General features: G+C 42.0%; 1 protein-coding gene across 3 annotated transcripts; it reads left to right on the top strand.

Annotated features, from left to right (window-relative positions):
• The first annotated feature begins 5,642 nt into the window (after positions 1-5,642).
• PIGM (phosphatidylinositol glycan anchor biosynthesis class M) lies at positions 5,643-9,650 on the top strand. Of its 3 annotated transcripts, none has more exons than XM_063125643.1 (2): positions 5,643-5,693; positions 7,931-9,650. In XM_063125643.1, the coding sequence occupies exon 2, from the start codon at positions 8,043-8,045 to the stop codon at positions 9,402-9,404; it is 1,362 nt and encodes a 453-aa protein (XP_062981713.1). In that variant the 5' UTR covers positions 5,643-5,693; positions 7,931-8,042; the 3' UTR covers positions 9,405-9,650. The 3 variants fall into 3 exon arrangements, with proteins under 3 accessions (XP_062981713.1, XP_062981712.1, XP_062981714.1); XM_063125642.1 differs by having other exon boundaries at positions 5,667-5,901; XM_063125644.1 differs by lacking the exon at positions 5,643-5,693 and adding an exon at positions 6,625-6,646.
• The last annotated feature ends 11,222 nt before the right edge of the window (positions 9,651-20,872 follow it).

Genomic DNA, 20,872 nt, shown 5'->3' with positions numbered 1-20,872 from the left:
GTAGATGAGGCCCTAGTCCATGCAATATTACTGCTACTTCTATAGATTACTACTACATTTACTACCATCAGCACTGTTATCAGTCTCTAAGACCGAACAGCATAGGTTTCACCATCTGTAAGAGTCGGATGCATCTGGATTTAGCACTTAATATGACCAAATTCAATATTGCTACACAGAAGACTGGAGTATGAAGAATAAGCATTATTGAATTTGAGCACTCTGAACTTCCCTAAAGAAGAACCAACATGCAGTCCGAAATGGACTGCAAAACATCCTCAAGCGAGAGTGGGATGTGGGTTGCGTGAATTAACATTAACTTCACACGATTCAAGATGGAGGTAGTGTGTGTGTGTGTGTGCGCGCGCGACAAAAGATTGGCAGCAGATACATCACCTCTTTAAGAATGGCCACAAATAGTTGGGGTGCGACGAAATACCTGGAAGCTTGGCTTAGCTTCCAGTTATTTAAAGTGTCAGAGGACAGGCAGCCTCTGCTAATGCATGTCAGGACTCAGAAGCTACTCAATCTGGATGGGGCTACCCTCTGCAGTCAGCCATTGAACTGCAGTGGCAGCTTCTCAGTGAAGTACCTTCAAGTCCTCCACTGACTCTGCCCATCAGGGCTGTCATTGGATCCTCCTGGACAGGAAGGAATACATAAGAGGGCTTCCTGTTCCAGTGGAGCCTTGCTTGAGCAGCAGTCTTTCTGAGTTCCTTGACCCTGCCTTCCGGTTTGTCCTTTCATTCTGACTTGTTCTTCAGTCCTGGCTACTAGCTTGACTGGTAGCTCACCTCAGACTGCTGCTCATGGCTCAGTCCAGAATGTGTCTAATATCTGGAATATGGAACATCAGGTAGAAAATAATGTGTGACAATGCATAGATCATCAGGTATGACTGCCACACATTTTTCACTGTGTGTATATTCTGTGCATTTGCCAATTGCAGCTTTCAAGCACGTGTATTCAAAGCAAAACCCACAAATGGTAGTAACACAAGATACACATGAAAAGCATGCTATATTTTAAAAAAGAAATTGGAGCATATGTGGACAAATAGCTACGACTACGATTGTAGACAAAGTTTCATTGCTTATGCTTTTAAGATGGAAGGCATGGTGATGAAATAGGTATTTCAAATTATAATTTTCCATGAATTGAAAGGTTGCAGCGTGTAAAAATAAAAGAACACATAGTTGGTTGGTTTGTGGAGCATGTTCTAGAAATTACCTCCTTCTAGAAGTTACCACCCTGTGTTACTGGCATTGGCATTTGAAACCAATGTTTCAATATCTTTCAGTAAATACCTGGGAGCTGTGACTGAACATGCATGTTCTATTAGAAGAATGTATTTAATTAATCTTAAATGTAACAACTAACATTTATTACATGTTTATTCCACCCTTCCTCCAGATATGCTACCTTGACCACCTTGATAATATTACTGCTGCCCTCTCTTTTTATAGTAGTCTCACAATTACCCTGTTAGATAGGTTAAGTTAAACTGGGGTCTCCCAACATGGTGCCAAGATACCTCTTTTGGTGCCTTGCAGGCTCCCTGTCCCTTCTGATTTTGGGGTTTTTTCTTCTTAATTTTTTTAAAAAAATATTTTTTAACCGAGAAGCTGGCTTGCAGCAAAGTGAGGGGCTGCCCTCTAGAACCATCTTTATTTGGGCCCAAAAGAGTGCTTTTTACTTAGGTTAAAACTTCTGCCTTTTACTTAGGTTCTTGACAATTTACTGTTCTTTTAGCATCATCAGTCTGCCTTGTGGGAAATTAGTTTTTTGAGACTAGCCATGCCCATCATGGCAGCCATTTTCTGAATGGTCAAGCCCCACACCTATGGCAGCCATTTTGTGAGAGAGCCCTCAACACTGACAAAATTCCAAATGTGCCCACCAATCCAAAATGGTTAAGAGATAGGGACTGACGCAAAGGCACACACTGATCTTCATTCATAACTAGGTGAGGATTTGAACCCGTCTCTCTGCCCCTAATCCAACCTTCTAACCAATACATTACACTGGTTACTAGGCTCTTGAAAACTCATATGCATAGTTAGGGATATGTACAGTTTTTTATTGTCCTGTCTTCCTGCTATTCGGTTCCAGTTTTGTCTCTGGCACTGCTGGGCAGTGAAACAGTATCATTACTCAGGAGCACTGCCAATCAGAAAAGAAATGCTTGACAATTCTCTTAGCTGCTGCTCTCTCAGATCCTTGCTGGAAGAGCAATAGACCTTTGTGCTGAGCTATCTGTCGAGTAGGAGAATCTGCCACTTATCTATCCCAATTCTGCCAAAAGTGAATGCTCTAGCATGGTACCATTTCTGGTGTTTGTCCTCATGTAGCTAAAGATTTTATTTGATAATATTTCTGTGCTGCCTTTCTGAAGCCAACCAAGATGGTTCACCAAAAAAAGTCATAAATAAAACAGTAATCAAATAAAAAACATAATAAAACATTAGACATAAACCCTATCAAAGTAAAACAATAATAAAAAGGCCAAGTTAAACATCAGCCACAACATCCTTCTCTGAGTGCACGGGCATCTTTTAATTTACAGAGTTTTGACGTTTGCTGGAGTTTAAAAACACGTAAACTATTTTTTGTTTGTTCAAATCTGTACATTCCTTCCTTTCATTTGGAGCTGCAGTTATCTATCTCAGAATCTAGGCTGTAACTTACCTGGAGTTGCTGACTGGAGAAGACATTAAAAATGTAATTGTTACCTATTATTGTGGGATATTTTATGCAAACACGTGGACTTGTGGGATATTTTATGCAAACACATGGACTTGTAGTTATGACAACATAAGTATCTCCCTTCTGTAGTCTTACATAACACTAAAATATAATAAATAGTATCACAGTCCAATATTTCTAAGTCAGTTCACTCTTTTCAAATCAGGAAATACACAAATATACCGTATTTCTTCGATTGTAAGATGCCATCGATTGTAAGACGCACACTAATTTCAGTGCCACCAACAGGAAAAAAAAACCTAAGATACACCCGCGATTCTAAGACACACCCCATTTTTAGAGATGTTTATATGGAAAAAATGTTTATATGTGTCTTAGAATCAAAGAAATAGTAGCTCATAATCACTCCATATATTGCCCAGTTCTTCTCTCTATTATTTAAAGAACTTCTGCCAGTATTTGTGTCCTTTGTTAAAATACATAGTTATGTAAAAGTTTAGATAAATCATTTACAAATGCTCTCAAAGATGAACAAAACCCACTCACCTTGAGTTAGACTTGCGTTTATTTATTTATATAAAAATTGTTATATACCTCTTTTTCATTATAAAACAATCCCAAAGTGGGGTAAAGCAATAAAACAAAGTTAACTAATACAACTTTGAGGGGGGAAATAATATAATCAAACAGGGCAGTACAGTAACAGATAAATAATAGTTAAAGATGCAGCAAAGAAAAGAAAATTCAGTCAAAAGCCTAGGTAAACAAACAGGACTTTAGCCAACACAATAAGCTAGCAAGGTTGCCACCACCTGCATTTGGGTGTGGGTGTGTTGTATGTAATGCTAGTCTAACTTAAGTCCCATTCATTCAATCCCATGGCATGTGTAAGACTCCACGTACACATGCCATTGAGAAATAGACCAGGTTTGTGGATCAGAGCCCACATAAATAAGCCCTAAGCTTATGCATGAGTTTGAAATCTGGAAGTGAAATTTTAGAAATGCGATTCCAAGATATGGGGACTGCCCTGCACTCTGGGATGATCAAAAAGAGATCATGACCCTCCTCTGTGACAACCTTTCATGTACTGGAAGAGTGCTTTCATGTCTCCCCTCAGTCTTCTCTTCTCAAGGCTAAACATGCTCAGTTCTTTCAGTCTCTCTTCATAGGGCTTTGTTTCCAGACCCCTGATCATCCTGGTTGCCCTCCTCTGAACACGCTCCAGCTTGTCTGCGTCCTTCTTGAAGTGTGCTGCCCAGAACTGGACACAATACTCAAGATGAGGCCTAACCAGTGCCAGATAGAGGGAATACAGTACCTCCCGTGCTTTGGAAGCTATACTTCTATTAATGTAGCCCAAAATAGCATTTGCTTTTTTGCAACCACATCACATTGTTGGCTCATATTCAACTTGTGAACTACAACAATTCCAAGATCCTTCTCGCTTGTAGGATTGCTGAGCTAAGTATCCCCCATCTTGTAACTGTGTATTTGGATTCTTTTTGCAGTTGATTAAGCAAAGCAACAGGTATCCTGAAGCATTACAAGGATAGACTGTTACTCCAATTGACCATTGCACTGCACTCTCAAGTATATGCATGTATACATTCCCCTCAGGCACTATAACCAAAGACATAATCCCTGAGATCTCTTGTATGCTAAACCAGTGCTTTTCTACTAGAGTTGCATAAGGAGGCCCTTTGGTAGTGGGTCCTCTTCTCCAGCACCAAAAGTACTAATTGGGGAGGAAGGAGCAGATCCTGGGAGACCACAACTGGTTTAGTATTAGTCTTTTGTGGTTTTCTGGATAGACAGTGTTGCTCTGTGGAGTTAGGTCCTGCTTTCTGATATTGCTGTGCCTTGTGGAGGCCACATTTATATCACTCTGGGAAGGACTTGGAGCCTAATAATAAACTATTAGGCTGTATCTATGAAGCACATTCCAAGTGACCCAAACACTTCATATATGTTTGTCTTTCAAATCTTTACAACAGCCCTGCAGGGTGGGCCAGCTTATTATCTTCTATTGCAAATGTGGGCTGAGGGTGAGACAATAGTGGCTAACTCAAATTTAACAAGTGAGCGGGTGCTGGACCTCCCCAGTCTGGGGGATTAACATTAGGAAAATAGCACAGGGGTAAAGAGTTAAGGCTCTCCTTCTTCCCAGTTCTTCACACAAATGTAAAGAGAGACTCTCCAATGTGTCACCTTGAGAAAGAAATGGAATGCGAAGAGGGGGCATTCAAAAAGAAAGATGCACAGACACACTTTAAAAAAAATCCCAGCTCCCAATTCCTGCCTTTGAAAAAATCCTGAAATAATGTTTTGTTGGTGTTGTTGTTTTGGAAATTGGAAGCCATGTTGTAATAAAGTAAGGGGGATCTTAGAAACGCTATATAGACCACAGCGGAAACAGAGGAAGTTCTTAATCTAGGGCAGCCTTTCCCGACCTGGTGTCCTCCAGATATGCTGGACTACAACTCCCAGCACACCCCACCCCCAGATCCTGGGAGTTGCAGTCCAACACATCTGGAGGGCACCAGGTTGGGAAAGGCTGAGACAGCGCCACCCTGTTTCGAGGGCAGATGCCCTGGATTCCAGGCAGACCCCAACACCTCCCTTTTTAGAAATTACGCTCTGCCTGCATGTCGTCCGTTTGACTATGCTGGGCTAAATTCTAAACTATGTGGGGGGAGATAATAGGCGCTCCTTTTACCACGCACTGTATAAAATTCTATCTTGGTAGCTCTGAACACGCTCGGCAACGCGGCACCTTGCTTATCCAATCCCCCTCATCGCGTGCCACCATCCACGATCCCTTTTGCGGCAACTCTTGTGGCGGGCAAACGCGCCGGCTTCAGTCCTGCTAACGCGCACGCGCGGCAGCAACTCGATTTCCCTTCCTGGAGGTGGGCCCGACGCTTCAGCGATTGGTTCGTTTCCGGGAGGGCTTCGCTTTGGAGTCACCTTCGGGAGAGTCGCAGGTACTCTTGCTACGAAGCCCCTGCCCTGATCTTGGGGACCAGCAAGGCCTCGCCAGTCATCTCCACCCCGCAGAGACCACCTTGGCTGGTTATGCGCAGGCGCGGCGTCACCGCCTGCATTCCGGAAACTTGGAGACCAAGAAATATCCTTCTCTGCCTCCGCCCCCCCCCCCCGCCAGCTTTCATCCCCTGGGAAGGGGCAAAGCAGGTATTTCCCGCCCCGCAGGATGCCTCCCCTCTTCTATTAAGCCCATTAAAGGCACAGCCCTATGCGTGTTTAGACAGAAAGAAGCCCTGCAACTCCGAGTTGTAGGACTCCCCCCCCCCCCGTTTATACATGCACAGGATTGCTCCCTAGGTTGACGATCTCTCCAGTTTTACACGCAAGCTAGATTTCCCCCTCCCATCTCCACACAACACTTTGCTTAGGAGCCTGCCCCGCCCCCACCAGCAACATACAAACCATGTTCTGGGAAGACTCTGTATGCACTAGTAAAACGATCGTCATTACAACAGACAGCATGTGCTTAGAGAAGGAGCCTGCACCGGGGCTGGACACTCCGCAACAAGCTTTTGGGATGCCCCGCATCAGCCCACCCCACCATGACATCAAGAAGGAGAAGTCGAGCAAGTCGCACTGCGCTCCCTCTGGGTAGCTTGGTGGGAAGCATTGGACGTTGCCTAGTCCTCCCTGCTGTGCTGTCCAGAGAGAGGACAAGTGAGCCGATAAGTCTCCCAAAGGAGAAGGCCCGCGAGTGAGTGGCGACTGCTCCTTAAAACCCTCACTAGCCCTGCCCTCCGTGCTATGATGCCCGGAAACTGAGGGTGGTGGTTGGGGAACAGTGACTACTCCTCTGGTTCCCCTGCTCTCCCCCCTCTCTTCCCATGTCACTCGGAGGGAAAGTGAAGACAAACAAGATGAGGCAGCAGAGAGAAGAGGTGAGCAGACCTAGGTAAAAGCAGTGTCTTCCTCCTCCTCTTGTTCGCCTTCACTCCCCGTCTGGCCAGTGTGTCAGATCCAATTCTCACCAGCAGGCCTAATCTTTACATGACACCTCCCAGAGTAAGAGGGAGGTGAGTGATTGGAGGCTGCAGCCACCATTCCTGGTAATCACTCTCCCCACAATGCAACAGCTTTCCTAAATTCAGCACTTGGGTTTTCTCACCAAATTAATAGGAGCCATTCACATACTGGGGAAAGTGAAGGGATCTGTGTGTGCACCTGCTCAGTGAGAATAAAGCCTATTCTTTCACCTACATAGCCCAGGCACTCTGTCATTCTGGAGTGTGACAAAATATTGGGAAAATGGCATTCCTATCCATGTAGCTCATAAGACCAGGTGTGCTTAGCTTCAACAGTAGAACTGCATTGTGTTTCTTAAGTCCATCCTTAGATTTCTAGGATTCTTCCCCCCCCCCTTTTTTAAAAAACACACCAATCCAACTAAAATTCCTAAAGCTGCTTACAGAAAAAAATGAAGTGAAAAAGTTTCTCTAATAAATCAAAAGAGAGGTTACTCTTGTATATTTGCATTTCACCCTTCTTTAAGGTGTTCTAGTCAGTGTGTTAGCCTTGCAACACCACTGTGAGGTAAATTAGCCTGACACTTGCCTGAGGCCACCCAGTAGCTCCATGGCTGGGTTTGGGATCTGACTCTAGCCATGCTGGTAGTGGGGGTCAGTTAATGTTCATCTAGCATCCTAGCAGGTATGGATTTCCTTTTGTGCCAAATGGGTGCCATTTATGTCCTTTTGCTTTGGAGTTTTTGCAAGTAGTTTCAGTTCCATAAAGCAATTGTGCAAGGTCACATTCAACTGATGCCTAATCCTTCAAAAGGACCTTGGTCTGGATTGGGTGATGATCTTATCCAGTCAGCCCCAACTGCATTTTTGGGAGTGATAGTTTGACTTTCCTCAGGACCACTGGATGTTCACCCATAGGTGTAATATTTCCATAGGGTATATGTATATAAAATCCAGCCCATGTAGACCTGGCTCAGTACCCCAGATAAAATGTGGAACTGTGCAGTCTAGGCCTAGGCACACTGGATTTTGCACATATATGCCCTGTGGTCTCAGAGGTGGAATAAGCACACTAGGTGGGCAGGGAAGGTACATATTCAGTCCTCTCCACACACAGAGGAATGTTTGGGTGTTGGCCCCCAATAATAATAATAATAATAATAATGATGCAAACTAGCCTTGTCTGTATTTAATTGTATTTGTTTTTTGAACAGGGATGCTTGCTACCTAAGTGGAGTTCCTCTTTGGATTATATATATCTTAAGAAGTTAAGAGCATGGAAAGAGAGCTTAAAGGCGGACTTCAGCTTCTTACGCAGACACTGGCATGATCAAAGGGTGGCTCAAGTCTGAACCAACACTGGGATCCGTTTCTCATTTTAATCCTTCTCAGAGAGAACCAAATATGGAATCCCTTCAGACACTGTGGAAACAAATTCTTCCTGGATTCCTTAGGGAAGATGTTTTATTCAGCATTGCTTTCACAATCAGGCTTGCGCTTGTCTTTTATGGAGTTTATCAAGACAAAACAATGTTGGTAAAATATACAGACATTGATTATCAGGTATTCACAGATGCTGCCAAATACATCACAGAGGGGAAATCTCCCTATGTGCGAGCCACTTACCGTTACACTCCACTCTTAGGCTGGATCTTAACACCAAACATTTACATTAGTGATTTGTATGGCAAGATCCTCTTTGTTGCTGGGGATATGGTTGCTGCATATCTCATGCATCGCATTCTGCTCCTCCGAGGGCTGGATAGTAGAAAAGCGTGTGGGTGTTGTGCATTCTGGCTTCTGAATCCTCTGCCAATCGCTGTGTCCAGCCGAGGAAATGCAGAATCTCTTGTTGCAGTCCTTGTCCTTGGCACCATGTTTTACATGGAAAAGAGACATTTAGTGAAGGCAGCTGTTCTTTATGGCCTCTCTGTTCATATGAAAATTTACCCTGTAACCTATGCATTGCCATTAGCTCTCCATCTGCAAAATGACAGAAACCCCGAGCCAGGAAAAAACGCCCCTGTAAAGAACCAAAAGATCGGTTGCACGGTAGATGTCTTGCAGCTTTTCTTAAGGCTGTTTAATCGTGATGTTCTGATTTTTGGAATGGTGTCTGGTTGTACCTTTGCTGCCCTGGGTCTTGTGTTTTATTCCCGTTACGGGTGGGAATTTTTAGAGCATACCTACCTCTACCACTTGACCCGGAGGGACATCCGCCACAACTTCTCACCCTATTTCTACATGCTGTACTTGACTGCAGAAAGCGAGTGGAGTTTTGCCCTTGGACTTGCAGCTTTCCTGCCTCAGCTCCTGTTGCTTCTTGTGATTTCCTTCGCTTATTACAGAGATCTTGTCTTCTGTTGCTTCCTGCACACTGCTGTTTTTGTGACTTTTAACAAAGTGTGCACGTCTCAGTATTTTCTGTGGTACCTTTGCCTTCTTCCGCCAGCAATGCCTCGCTTGCGAATGTCCTGGCAACGGGCAGCTCTGCTTCTCCTGCTGTGGCTTAGTGGTCAAGGCCTGTGGCTGGCCCCTGCGTATTTTCTAGAGTTTCAAGGACAGAATACTTTCTTGCTTATCTGGCTCACAGGCCTGGTCTTCCTTTTTATCAACTGTATAATCCTTGTTCAGATTATTTCTTACTATGGTCCTGCACATATGCCTGGAAAAATAAAGCAGCAGTAAGACTTCTCTGAGAATTATTAATTGAACAGGACTGGGTACCAAAACATTTTTTTAAAAAAGAGGTGGTACTTTGTCTGATTTTTGCAATATTGTTTTGGATACTTTTAACTTCCTTTTTGAATATATTGGGTATGGAGAGGAATAACTGAAGTCTCTGTTTACTTTAAACATGCCAATTGCTGTGTATTTGTTACATTTTATGGATCTTTTTCTGTAGTGTAATATACTGTATTGTTTGGACATTGAGCACTGCTTGATTTTGCCCTTGATACTCTTAAACCCCTCTAAAGAGAATCATGTTCAAGGGTATTGGCAAGACCCCCTGTGTCTAGCAGCACTCAGATCACTTCCCCTGAGCTCTCCATTAATTGCCAAGAACCCGGGGGATGTCTTCCATCCTGCTTCTGCCTGCTTTAAAGCAGGCATGACATAAGAGAATTTGTCTTGCCTCCTGCAAATCCTTTGGCGTACACAAAGGGCTCAGGAGGAGTGAGAGGCAATCTTTCACATCGTACTGAGCTTTGGAGAAGGCAGAATCAATGTGAGAGACTTGCTTTGCTTCTGCCTGTTCCAAAGCCTATGGGGGAATGAAGGGTCAGGGCCAACCCAAAATAATGGCTGGCTTTTGAGGAAAGCTGGTATTTGTGTGCTAGAAGAAGAAGAAGAAGAAGAAGAAGAAGAAGAAGAAGAAGAAGAAGAAGAAGAAGAAGAAGAAGAAGAGCTACAGTGTATTTAATCATGCTTCAGGTTGTGTGATATCCACCATATCTTTACATTATAAAATCAACAAAGAGTCTTTCAGTACCTTACATTATAGAGCCGCTAAAACGGGTGTGATGAATCAAAACAATGTCATCCCTCTATTTCCTCAAGTGTGGCTCCTTAGGACAGAGGTGGGCAACTTCTGGCCATCCGGGTGTTATGAAAAGGAGGACAGGGCTCCTGTACCTTTAACAGTTGCAAAGAAATGAGAATTTCAGCATATATATGGAGAACCTGATGAAATTCAATCTTCATCACAACAGTTAAAGGTGCAGGAGCTATACTAGAGTGATCAGATTTAAAAGAGGGCAGGGCACCTGCAGCTTTAATTGTTGTGATGAAGAGGAAATTTCACCAGGTTCCCCATATATACAAATAACACCTGCTGAAATTTCCTTTTCAATACAACTGTTAAAGATACAGGAGCCCTGTCCTCATAAAATCATAGAATAGCAGAGTTGGAAGGGGCCTACAAGGCCATCGAGTCCAACCCCCTGCTCAATGCAGGAATCCACCCTAAAGCATCCCTGACAGATGCTTGTCCGGCTGCCTCTTGAATGCCTCTAGTGTGGGAGAGCCAACAACCTCCCTAGGTAACTGATTCCATTGTTGTACTGCTCTAACAGTCAGGAAGTTTTTCCTGATGTCCAGCTGGATGTCCTCCTTTTCATATGGATGTCCTCCTTTTCATATGGTCACCCTAGCCTATAACTGCCATGATCCCTTACTGTTGGCTATGCTGGCTAGGGTTGATAGGAGGGCCACACATTGCCCAGCCCTGCCTTAGAAGAATAAAGGGGAAGGTGCAACTCTGGGGAGAACTGAAGTCTCTTGCATAAACTTGGCTAAAAGTGTATAGCTATGACAAGCAGCAGCCATTTTGTGAGGGAATATAGGGGACCCTGACTTGACCCCAGCTGGCTGAGCAGAGTGAACTTGGGGGAGGGGGAAGGTTTTCAGGCAGTAGATGCTTGTAGGGTGAAAGAATCCCCAAGCCTCTGATGTCCCCTCAAAAAGCTGAGATAATCTGCCTTACAATAGTTCTACGTAAAGGCACTCAGCCCTCAATCACTGACTTGTTGGAGATATTGAATTGTTAGGTTAGGTCCTAATGATCTTGAGCCCTAGTTGGTTCATGTGTAATCCAAGCCACCCTGTTTACTAGAAAAACCTGAATGTGAAATGGCTGGGCAACATGAGCCCCTCTACTCCCAAAATTCAGAGGGATCCCCAATCAACGTAAAGATATTTTTTTTACAAACAACACGGTGTTCAGAGCTGCTATGGAGCACTGAAGGTTAAAATTTACTTGTTTCCGAGCTAATTTTGACCCTTTTGGTGTTTCATAGCTGCTAATGTTCTGTAGCAGATCTGGATACCATATTGCTTTTTTAAAAAAATCTCCCGTTTTAGGCAGCTGCTGGGGGTTGGGGGCAGGATGCAGTCCACAGGGATTAAGGAGGCTGAAAATGCCCTCCAGACTTCCTGAACTTGTCCACCTTGATGTGGAGATTGTGTACACTTTTTCCCCTCAAAATGGGGGGCACATGGTTTACTTCCAAAATATTATAGTCATCCAAAAACTTGGAATTTGGCACACGTGGAGCTGAAGACATGCTGATTACTCAAAAAACTCTGAAAGAGGGATATTTTTACATCTAACAGTCAAAAGGTGCATATGACTTTTACCTCGAAAGATGAGCACAGACAAGCCATGTCACACACAGAAGAGAATGCTGTTCTATGAAGATTCTGTGGCGTTATTATGGATGTGCTTTTGTTAGTGTTATGAATATAGTTTAGTATTTAGGACTCCTTAGGCTAGCCATTAACTCCATATAGCTGATTAAAATGCTCAGCAAAGCATATGCCTAGGGCTTTTCTGATGGATTTAGTTCAGATTATTGTGCTGGCAAGAATTAGTATGTACAAATCTCTGGAACCATTTCTCACTTTTCTGAATCTATAAATTCCAATAAAGTAGACAACAAAACATAAAATAGTCTAAGATAGGAAATAGTGGGTTAAATCCAATATTGCACTAGAGGAAGTCCACTAGCGTGACGGGGCTTTATCCCTCTCTGGTCCCCCCTGTACCCTCCACGCCACCAGATTATCTACTCCAGGAACTTTCTCAGCCTTCTGGAGCAGATTTTGAAGTGGGGGGGGGGGGCTGCAAGAGGAATTGCCCCCCTTCTGGTTCTTCTGATAGCTTCTGTCAGTGGAATGACACCATTAGATACAACCGAGTATTTCCAACACATTCTTATTGTTAAAGATTACACATTTTAAGTTAAAAGGGAAAGCTTTTCTAAATTCTAGAAGTCTTACCTCGGCTCTGTATAAAACTTCCATCTGACAGGTCCATAATGTGAGTGAGCTCATATCTCAGAGAGCTGCTTTGCTTCAAAATCACAACGTTTTATACAAGATCTAAAAATTACCTCATATGGAAGTCATCTTTAATATAGCGTAATTAGGCCCCCAATCTCAAGTATTCCATTGTTCCTAAAAATCCCTGAGAGATTTAACAAAAAAAAGAAGACCGATATGCCCACCTTCCTAGTTAAGATGGGTTCTAAATATATACATTTGTTTTTCTAGATAAGGTCCTAACTCAATTTTGTTATTATCTTAATATAATAGGTATATCAGTTTATAGTTTATAAACATTTTCCTTACCCCAATTATTTATTGACTCATCAGGAAAATCTTTTCTACAGCTCAAGCCGATGCAGAAAAGAATTCCAGGACTGAACTCTGACCTAAATCAAAATCTACATGTGTTTATGGTACCATAATTGGTGGTTTGCAACTAAAACAGGGTAGTGGGGTGGGTTCTGTCAAATATCACGGTAAATTAATTGTATACTGGATTTATTTGCTACAGCCCTTTAAAATAGGCTGTTGCCATGATGGTATGAGCAGACTAGGAACAGTGGGTATATATGTCTCAATTTATCTTATTTTGTACTTTCTTATATTGTCATTGATTTATCTCTTGAATTGTGTTATCTCAGAGTAAAGGCTGTTTTGTAAAGCAATGAGCTTGATGCTTGTGCATGTATCTTCCTTTAATTTATGACACTGCATAAATAAACCTGGTTTTAGTATATTGTTACATCTTATGACAATATTAAAAAGTGCTTAAAATACATTCAACACTTTAGTTATAAAAATAATTTTTATATAAAAGCACTTGACTGATGTGCCTTTGGTCTTCCCATTACAGCTTTATAGGAATAGTAGCCTAGTACTTTTTTAGGGGTTTCAACTAGAAATAACTAAATCGCAAACTTGAACCTCCAGTTCAGTGTTTAAAAGTGAGGAGGGGAAAATGTTGCTGGTACAGGCCATGCTAGAAGTTCTATCTGCAAAGGAACCCCTGACCCACAGCAGCACTTGTGGTGAGGGAAAGTTTTGAGGGGGGGGATAGGAAAAGGCACCAACCTCCAGTCCCCTATCAAGCCTGTTCAGGACACACTGCACCCAGGAAGCTTCCTGGGAATTTGATGCCTCCTTGGTACTGTCACAATGACTGACAGCTTCCAGTCATTATGAGAAGAGAAAGGAATAGTGAAATCTCACAAGGAATGGGATTCCTTGGCCTCAAAAAATTGGAGCGAGTTTTGGGATGAGGCCTATATCAGGCTTTGACCCACATGGCTTAGCCTCAGGTCAGCTGGGCAGACAAGTGTGAGTGGACTGCATCTGCCTGAGGAGAGAACACAGACCAGGAGGTCATGGGTTGCACCAAGGAAGGCTAGGGAAAGTGTTGTTGTACTGAGATAATCCATATTCAGTGTTTTTTTAAAAAAAAACTGGTTCAAGGCCAAAATTAAAGTGATCTCATTGATGCCTTAACAGATGTGCCCTGTGATCAATAATTCTGTTGTGCAATATCAGAAATTGTGCTTGCAGGTTTTTTATTATTGGATTAAAAATGAAATGTATTAGTTTTCTGAGAAAACCCCCAAAACAGAAACTAAAAAAACAAAACACAAACAAGTCATTACCTGAATAGGTGTGTATAAATAAATGGATCTATGTCCTTTTATGTTCAGAATCGCTTACTTCTGAGTAAGCCTACATAGTTCCCCCCCCCATTTCTCCCTCTCTTTATCAGTTAGAGTGATTCCCTCAGCCTTCAAAATTATGTTAGTCTTATCTTAGTTGACAGTTATATGCCACGTTCTCACACTGTCAGAATGCTGACAGGTACAGTGAAATTCCAAACACTGAAATGTATTGGTAATATTCTAGCTTCAGAGTGAAACTGAGCATGCCCGACATAAGTTTGCAAGCAGTAGCTGCCATTTGTAAAAAGTACAACTCTGTCAATTTTCAGCAGTTTTTAACTTGCTGTATCTCTGGCAATTTGTATTGGATTGGTTTGAAATTTTGCATGATTATAGATTTCATCAGGTAGATAATGGATGTCAAATTTCAAGTTATTAACTCTACATTTGTTTTATTAGCAGTAGAATTTTGAAATTTATAACAGAGGAACTTTTTTGTTGTTTTTTGTCTATACAACTCACACCTATACCCCTTTCATAACTACAGTTTCCATTTATGCAAATCTCAGATTGTTCTGATGCATCAGATGTTGTCTTTCAGATAAACAAGAGTGCCAAGTTGGGCTCTTGGTAAACTGAACAGGTTGCAATTGGCCCAATGCTGAATGCTTGGTTACCTAGGAATGGAATGTTTCCTAGAAATGGAAAATCTGTCAATTTCAATTTTCAATCTTTCCAGCTGTAAATTCATTTTGTCTCAATTCAGTTTGTGACCTTTTAAAACTCCATACTAAATATGTATGCATTTTTGTGCACATTTCTCCTAATATTTACATTTTTGCGAGCAATTTCCCCTTATAAAATGTATTTTCATACAAATATACATGTTTTTGTGTGCATTTTCCCTTAATATATGCATTTTGGACACATTATTTTATTGGAGAACTGCATTGCAAAGTTCTCCAATACTGCATTCAGGAAAGTGTGCATATCAAAGAACAATTGTATTAGTTTGGGAAATACAAAATTAGGTAAATTTGCTTTAAAATGTGATTCAAACAAATTTGTTCCCTACCCCTAGTGTTTCCCCATGCAACAGATTTTTCTCCCATTGAGCTTAAGCGAGATTTATGCTTCATTGTGGCCTTATCTAATTATTGGAAGGCTGGCTTGTTTTCATTTTCCTCAAGTGCATTACACAAGCTAAGGGCACAATTCTATGCATGTTTAGACCTAAAAAAGGGAAAAAAGACCTACAACTCCTCCGCCAGCCATGCATAGGATTGAGCCCAAAGCAACTATTTCAATAATAGTAACATTTTTGCTTCTTCTGGTTTCCTAAAAATACTTTAAGCATCCCCCTCCTCCAGTTTGTTACTGTACACAGGGCCAGTGCCGGACTATTTTATGCCCTAGGCAAGGCGAGCTACTTTCACCCCCCTCAAAAAGCCGCCAACTTCAATTTTTAAGAACAGATGTTTTGTAGAAAAAATAAAAAGCACAAAACTTGAAACTGCTAAATTTATTTTAAATTGCAATAATAAGTAATAATCCATTTTTAATTATCTTTCGCAAATACAAAAGAAAATATTTTGGCACACAAATCATTTTGACCTAAAGGGCACTCGGTATAATGCATACCTCCGCCATTGGCAACACAACATTAAAACCTTTTACTTCACACACCTTTAAGTATATATAATAGTTAAGGTTACTTGGTGTAACCAACCCGTCATGTTAACACAGCCTCAGAAAATGAACAAAATCAAGTTGTTTATTGAGGAAATTATTTACAAAAGTGAATAAAACATCACTATAGGTAATAGAATGAGATTGCTTAAATGTACTGAGATTAAATGTGCTTGGCTAAAACATAAGAGAACTTATAGATTTACCCATCCTGTTCATTTAATGGGTATACTCTAAACATATCTAAATCTGGATCAAACCCAATGAAAACAATGGCAACCAAATGATGAGCGAGATGGCTGTCCACCTGCCTGTATCAACGCCCACAAGGCTAGAGGAAGAGAGAACTTGAATGGGGCAACTAACACACAAGCCATGAGCGGAGAAGTCTGGGAAGCGAAACCCCAAATCCGGTTCATGATTTGGACGTTGCCTGAAACACCTCTCTCCCCATTTCTCTAAAGCAACAAATAAATGCCAGTGAGTCCACATCACAGCAGCCACCGGACAAGGGGGCTGGGAGGTTCACCTGGCACCTACACTATATTCCTTCAGATGCCAGGTGAACCTCCTTTTTATTTTCTCAGTATTTTAACAGTCTATAAATTTAATTTTAACTTTGCTGTTTTAAATTTGTATTTCTGCACTGCTGCTGATTTTATCCTGGTTGTGCTTTTATATTGTATTTTATATCATGTTTTTATACAATTGTTTTGTACTTTGAATGGTTTTAATTTTTGTGAACCGCCCAGAGAGCTTCAGCTATTGGGTGGTATAAAAAGGCAATAAATAAATAAATAAATAAATAAATCCAATTCTGGATTTTCTGCTTGGAAAAAAGAAAAAAGGGAGCTTTAATATGCAGTGAGGATAAATTGCAATGTATCCTATTTTTATTAATAATAATTATTATTACTACTACTTATTTTTTTACTTTTGCCCTAACCGAGATCAGTCATGGAAATGTTTCACTCCCCCCAGTACAGTAACTTGCCTTATTCATAAAATATGTTCTTCGCCTTTTATAATTTGTTGACTGGAGTTTCTTTCTCCATACCGACTGGGGGGAGAGAAATGCAGCCCCAAGTGCAGCTGGCGTTGTGAGGGGCAAGCTGCCAGCTAAGCTTTTGCAAATACTGGAATCCAATAAACCCCAGCCCAGTAACACACTGGAGGTGCAATAGGAAGGGGGGAGGAGGACATGAGAGAGAAGAAAAGAAGGTGGACATGGCTGGATCATGACAGGGGAAAGAGAGAGGGACTCACGTCAAAGGAAAGCAAAATAAACCAAAATACCCAGTTTTGACGCCTGGGAAAGGGCAGGTTTGAAAAAACTGGGAAGAAACAGGGTGTCTTTGGTTTATAAATAGATGGATAGCGCTGTGTTCCTTTCGTTCAAGACGGGGGGTCTCAGTAGAGGGGGGGGAGAGAGAGAACGAGATTACAGCACAGGAGGCTCTTTGTCTGCTCCAGGGAATCGTGGAACGAATGGAGAGGAAAAAAAACACCCAAAAAAACCAGGTGGATGGAGAGGCAGAGGAAGGCAGGCAGGGTGTGCTCCCCCCCTCCCCCCAGCAATGTTGGCGTCCTGAAATGCCCCAGGCAGAGCCCTCCTTCCCACAGGAGAGTGAAATGTTTGGCGATTTTGCCAGTTATTGCCTTTAACAATACAAATCAACCAACCCGAAGACTGTCAGGGTGTTGTCTGGAGCCCTGGGGGCAACAGCACACCTTAGAGGAGGAAGTCATGGCGATCAACACAGAATTACTTCCAAGTAAACCGGCTGAAGGCAAGGGGTGGGGACCAGGCTGCTCAGTTTTATCCAGGCAGAGGGAGAGATCCCCGGTAGAAAACCAGGCCACGCAGGCGGAGGATAGCCGCGAGACTTCCCACTTCCGGTGGCCCGGGGACAACAGGGACAACGACTGTTGGGCCAGGGGCCCATGCCCGCGTTTTCCTTATTTTCCCGGCACCCTACACTGCCTGCGCCGCGCCCCTCTCACGTCTGTGCCCTAGGCCGCTGCCTTGTTGGCCTAGTGGTAGTGCCGGCTGTGACTGTACACATACACATGAGTATAACTGGAAATATTGAGAGTCATCAGACAGGGGAAATCGCGTTTCCTTACTGTAGCTTTCCTCCCTGCTTCTGTCCTACGATACTTCCTTTTTCTTCACACAGAGGAAGAAGAGGAAGTAAACGATGACCACGTGGTCCGCTCAGTGGCTGTTTTTATTTCGCTACTTTTCCTGCACACAGCAGGAAACGGCGGCACATTCCATTTTTTTAAAAAAAATGGATTTAAAGGGGTCTATTTTGTGATGGAAAGAAGGCAAGAAGAAGCAGGAGACGCATGGGAGGCAGACATCGCCGTCAAAAGGACCTGTTAACATCCATAAGTGGGGAGTAATGAGAATCAGATACTAAAATCAATATTACTGCAACTGATATTAAGAGCATCTTGAATGCCAAAAGAATATGCATTAAGAAAAACATAACATAAGTCACTACCACTGTAGTGAGTGTATGGGATGAGGATATATTACTAAAAATATTTTTTTAAATGTTTTACATTACAGGTCTATTCTTATTTAATTTCTTAGCATTTTCTTCTACTTTTCCCAGAAGGTGGCTGGGATGACATTGGAGTAATGAATATCAAACATTTGAGAAAGTTTTGAGCTTCCATATCCCATCCTGTAAATAGGCATAAGTGTATACTTTCATTCCCTGATAAATGCTTTAGGCTTAGATCAAAGTCGCTGCTCTTGAGAGCTGAACAAATTCCAATTAGAGAAGAATTCTTCATGATTACTCATGTCTCTTAAAATGTACCAAGGACGTTTCTTATGAACACATGTTGTACAGCTTGGCTTCAAAAGAATTTGCAAATTTGTTGCTTTCTTGCTGTTATCTAGGAGCTACACTTCATAGGCAACAGCTAATGTTGCACAACAGGTCTTCTCCTTACACCCTCACAAAACTGCTCCAGTCCCCCAGGTTTGGGGGATGCTTGGGGCCAGCGGGGCAGGGGATGTGGGTGGAGGAGAATATGTTCTGCCACAGGCAGATGGACACTATTGGATTTCACCCAATAAATCTCCATCTATAACCAGCTATACTCTTGAGTATCAATCAAGAGATCACTTGAACTGAAGAAGCAAATAAAATTAGGACAGTATATAATAGTTTGAGCAGACTGCACAACCGAATAAGCGTATTTACCAGGGGCACAATTTGGCAAGGTTTCCTGTGCAAATCCCATTGAAATGAATGAGAGCTGTGCTAAGGCGGAGTAGTATTCTTGGCAGCTCCTATTCATTTTAATCGGAATTAAGCTGTATTTTGCCTTGGATCAGGGGTGAACAACCTTTTTAGCCCCAAGGGCCATATGTTATGCTGGCTCAGGAGTTGGGGGCCACACATGCATGTGCACGGACACGGACACACATATCCCAGCGATTCTGATACAGATTTCTCTTTCCTCACTGGTAGCTGCAACAGGAAAATCACAGTCAGTATGAAGATCTCTGGGAGGAGGAGTGGAGAGCCTTTTCTCCACTTTGCCCCTGAAGTAACCTCTCCGCAAAAGCAGTGACAAGAGGGTAAGGAAACCTGAAGATCATAATCAAGGTCTGGGTGGGTGGCGGGGGCAGTTGTGTGCCCTTGACCTAGATCCAGGAATTAACAGAAGCAGACATGCTCTTACTTCCTGAGTTAATGAAGTGTAGAAATACAAGCATGAATCTGATACATTGACGACATCCCAGAGTCTCATTTTTGAACTCCAATACCAGTGGCAGTGCATTATATTTAAACACAATGAGCTGGATGCTAGAAAAATGGTAATTATCTAGTCAGTTGTGATTTCATTGGATGTTTGAAAGACAAACTTAAGGCATTGTGTTGAATAATAGAGACTCATCATAACAGTTCCTAGTGTTTTGTGGGATAGGCAATGCTGCAAATGATAAATCACTTTTTAAATTCAGCATTGTCAGTGAAATTCCATAAGCTCATCCTTCAAGATCCTTTTGTTGCTTTCGGTATTCATTTTATGGAGTGGGGGTGGGCGGGAAGTTCATTTATCATTCATGTTAAATAGAGGCAGACTCTTTATCAAATGACTTTGTAAACTTTATAGCAAAAACCACTTCTCTGTATTTTGCAGCCTAAGCATGTTTACTCGAAACAGAAGGCCTTGCAAGTAAATGCGCATAGGACTGCGGCTATGCATGGCAATCCTATGCATGTTTATTTCAGAAATAAATACCATTGCGTTCAAAGGGCCTTACTCCCAAATAAACATTCACAGAGTTAAAGCCAGTTATTTATCTTTTTTAACTTAAGAGCCCTAGCCATTTTCAGATAATTTTAGTCCCCACCTCCACATTTTAAACTTGATTCTTTTTCTACTAATGCTTTTAGAAAAGATAAGTAGCGAACATTTGCACATAACTACTAGCTTGACACTGTTGCCAGCATGAGTGTAAGATAAGCCATTTGTTCCGTGAAACCCATAATTTCATATGGTTCATCTCTCCTTCTTGTGATATATTTATTTATATCCTGCCTTTTTCTCAGTACTGGGACTCTCTCTCTCTCTCTCTCTCTCTCTCTCTCTCTCTCTCTCACACACACACACTCTCACTCACACACACTTACAAAAAACCTGTTCTAAGGTTTGATTTTCTTTTTCAACCACATCCTCCTATTTTAAATCTCCTATTTCTGCTGCATGTTGTTGCAAAAATTATGTATTGACCTGAAACTTGTACTACATTTTGCACAGTAAGAGAAACTGCATCTGTAAGTTTATTATTTCAGTCTGTGTGCTGGAATTGCATATTAAATTGTGATGCTACCCTTAGTCACCTTATGGGAAGACCAATCCACATTATAACACATCAAAATGTTGGCTGCATGACTCCACAGGCACTGGAGGGAAAGGAGTTTTGATTTATCCTCTTTCAAGTCGTCCCCCTTCCTCCATCTCCTA

The sequence above is a fragment of the Elgaria multicarinata genome, chromosome 4 (assembly GCF_023053635.1).
Source record: "Elgaria multicarinata webbii isolate HBS135686 ecotype San Diego chromosome 4, rElgMul1.1.pri, whole genome shotgun sequence".
Lineage (NCBI taxonomy): Eukaryota > Metazoa > Chordata > Lepidosauria > Squamata > Anguidae > Elgaria > Elgaria multicarinata.
This window is presented reverse-complemented; position numbering and strand designations above follow the sequence as displayed.

Bases quoted from the DNA above. Each gene is read 5' to 3' on its own strand.
- PIGM (XM_063125643.1), top strand. From the start codon at position 8,043: ATGATCAAAGGGTGGCTCAAGTCTGAACCAACACTGGGATCCGTTTCT.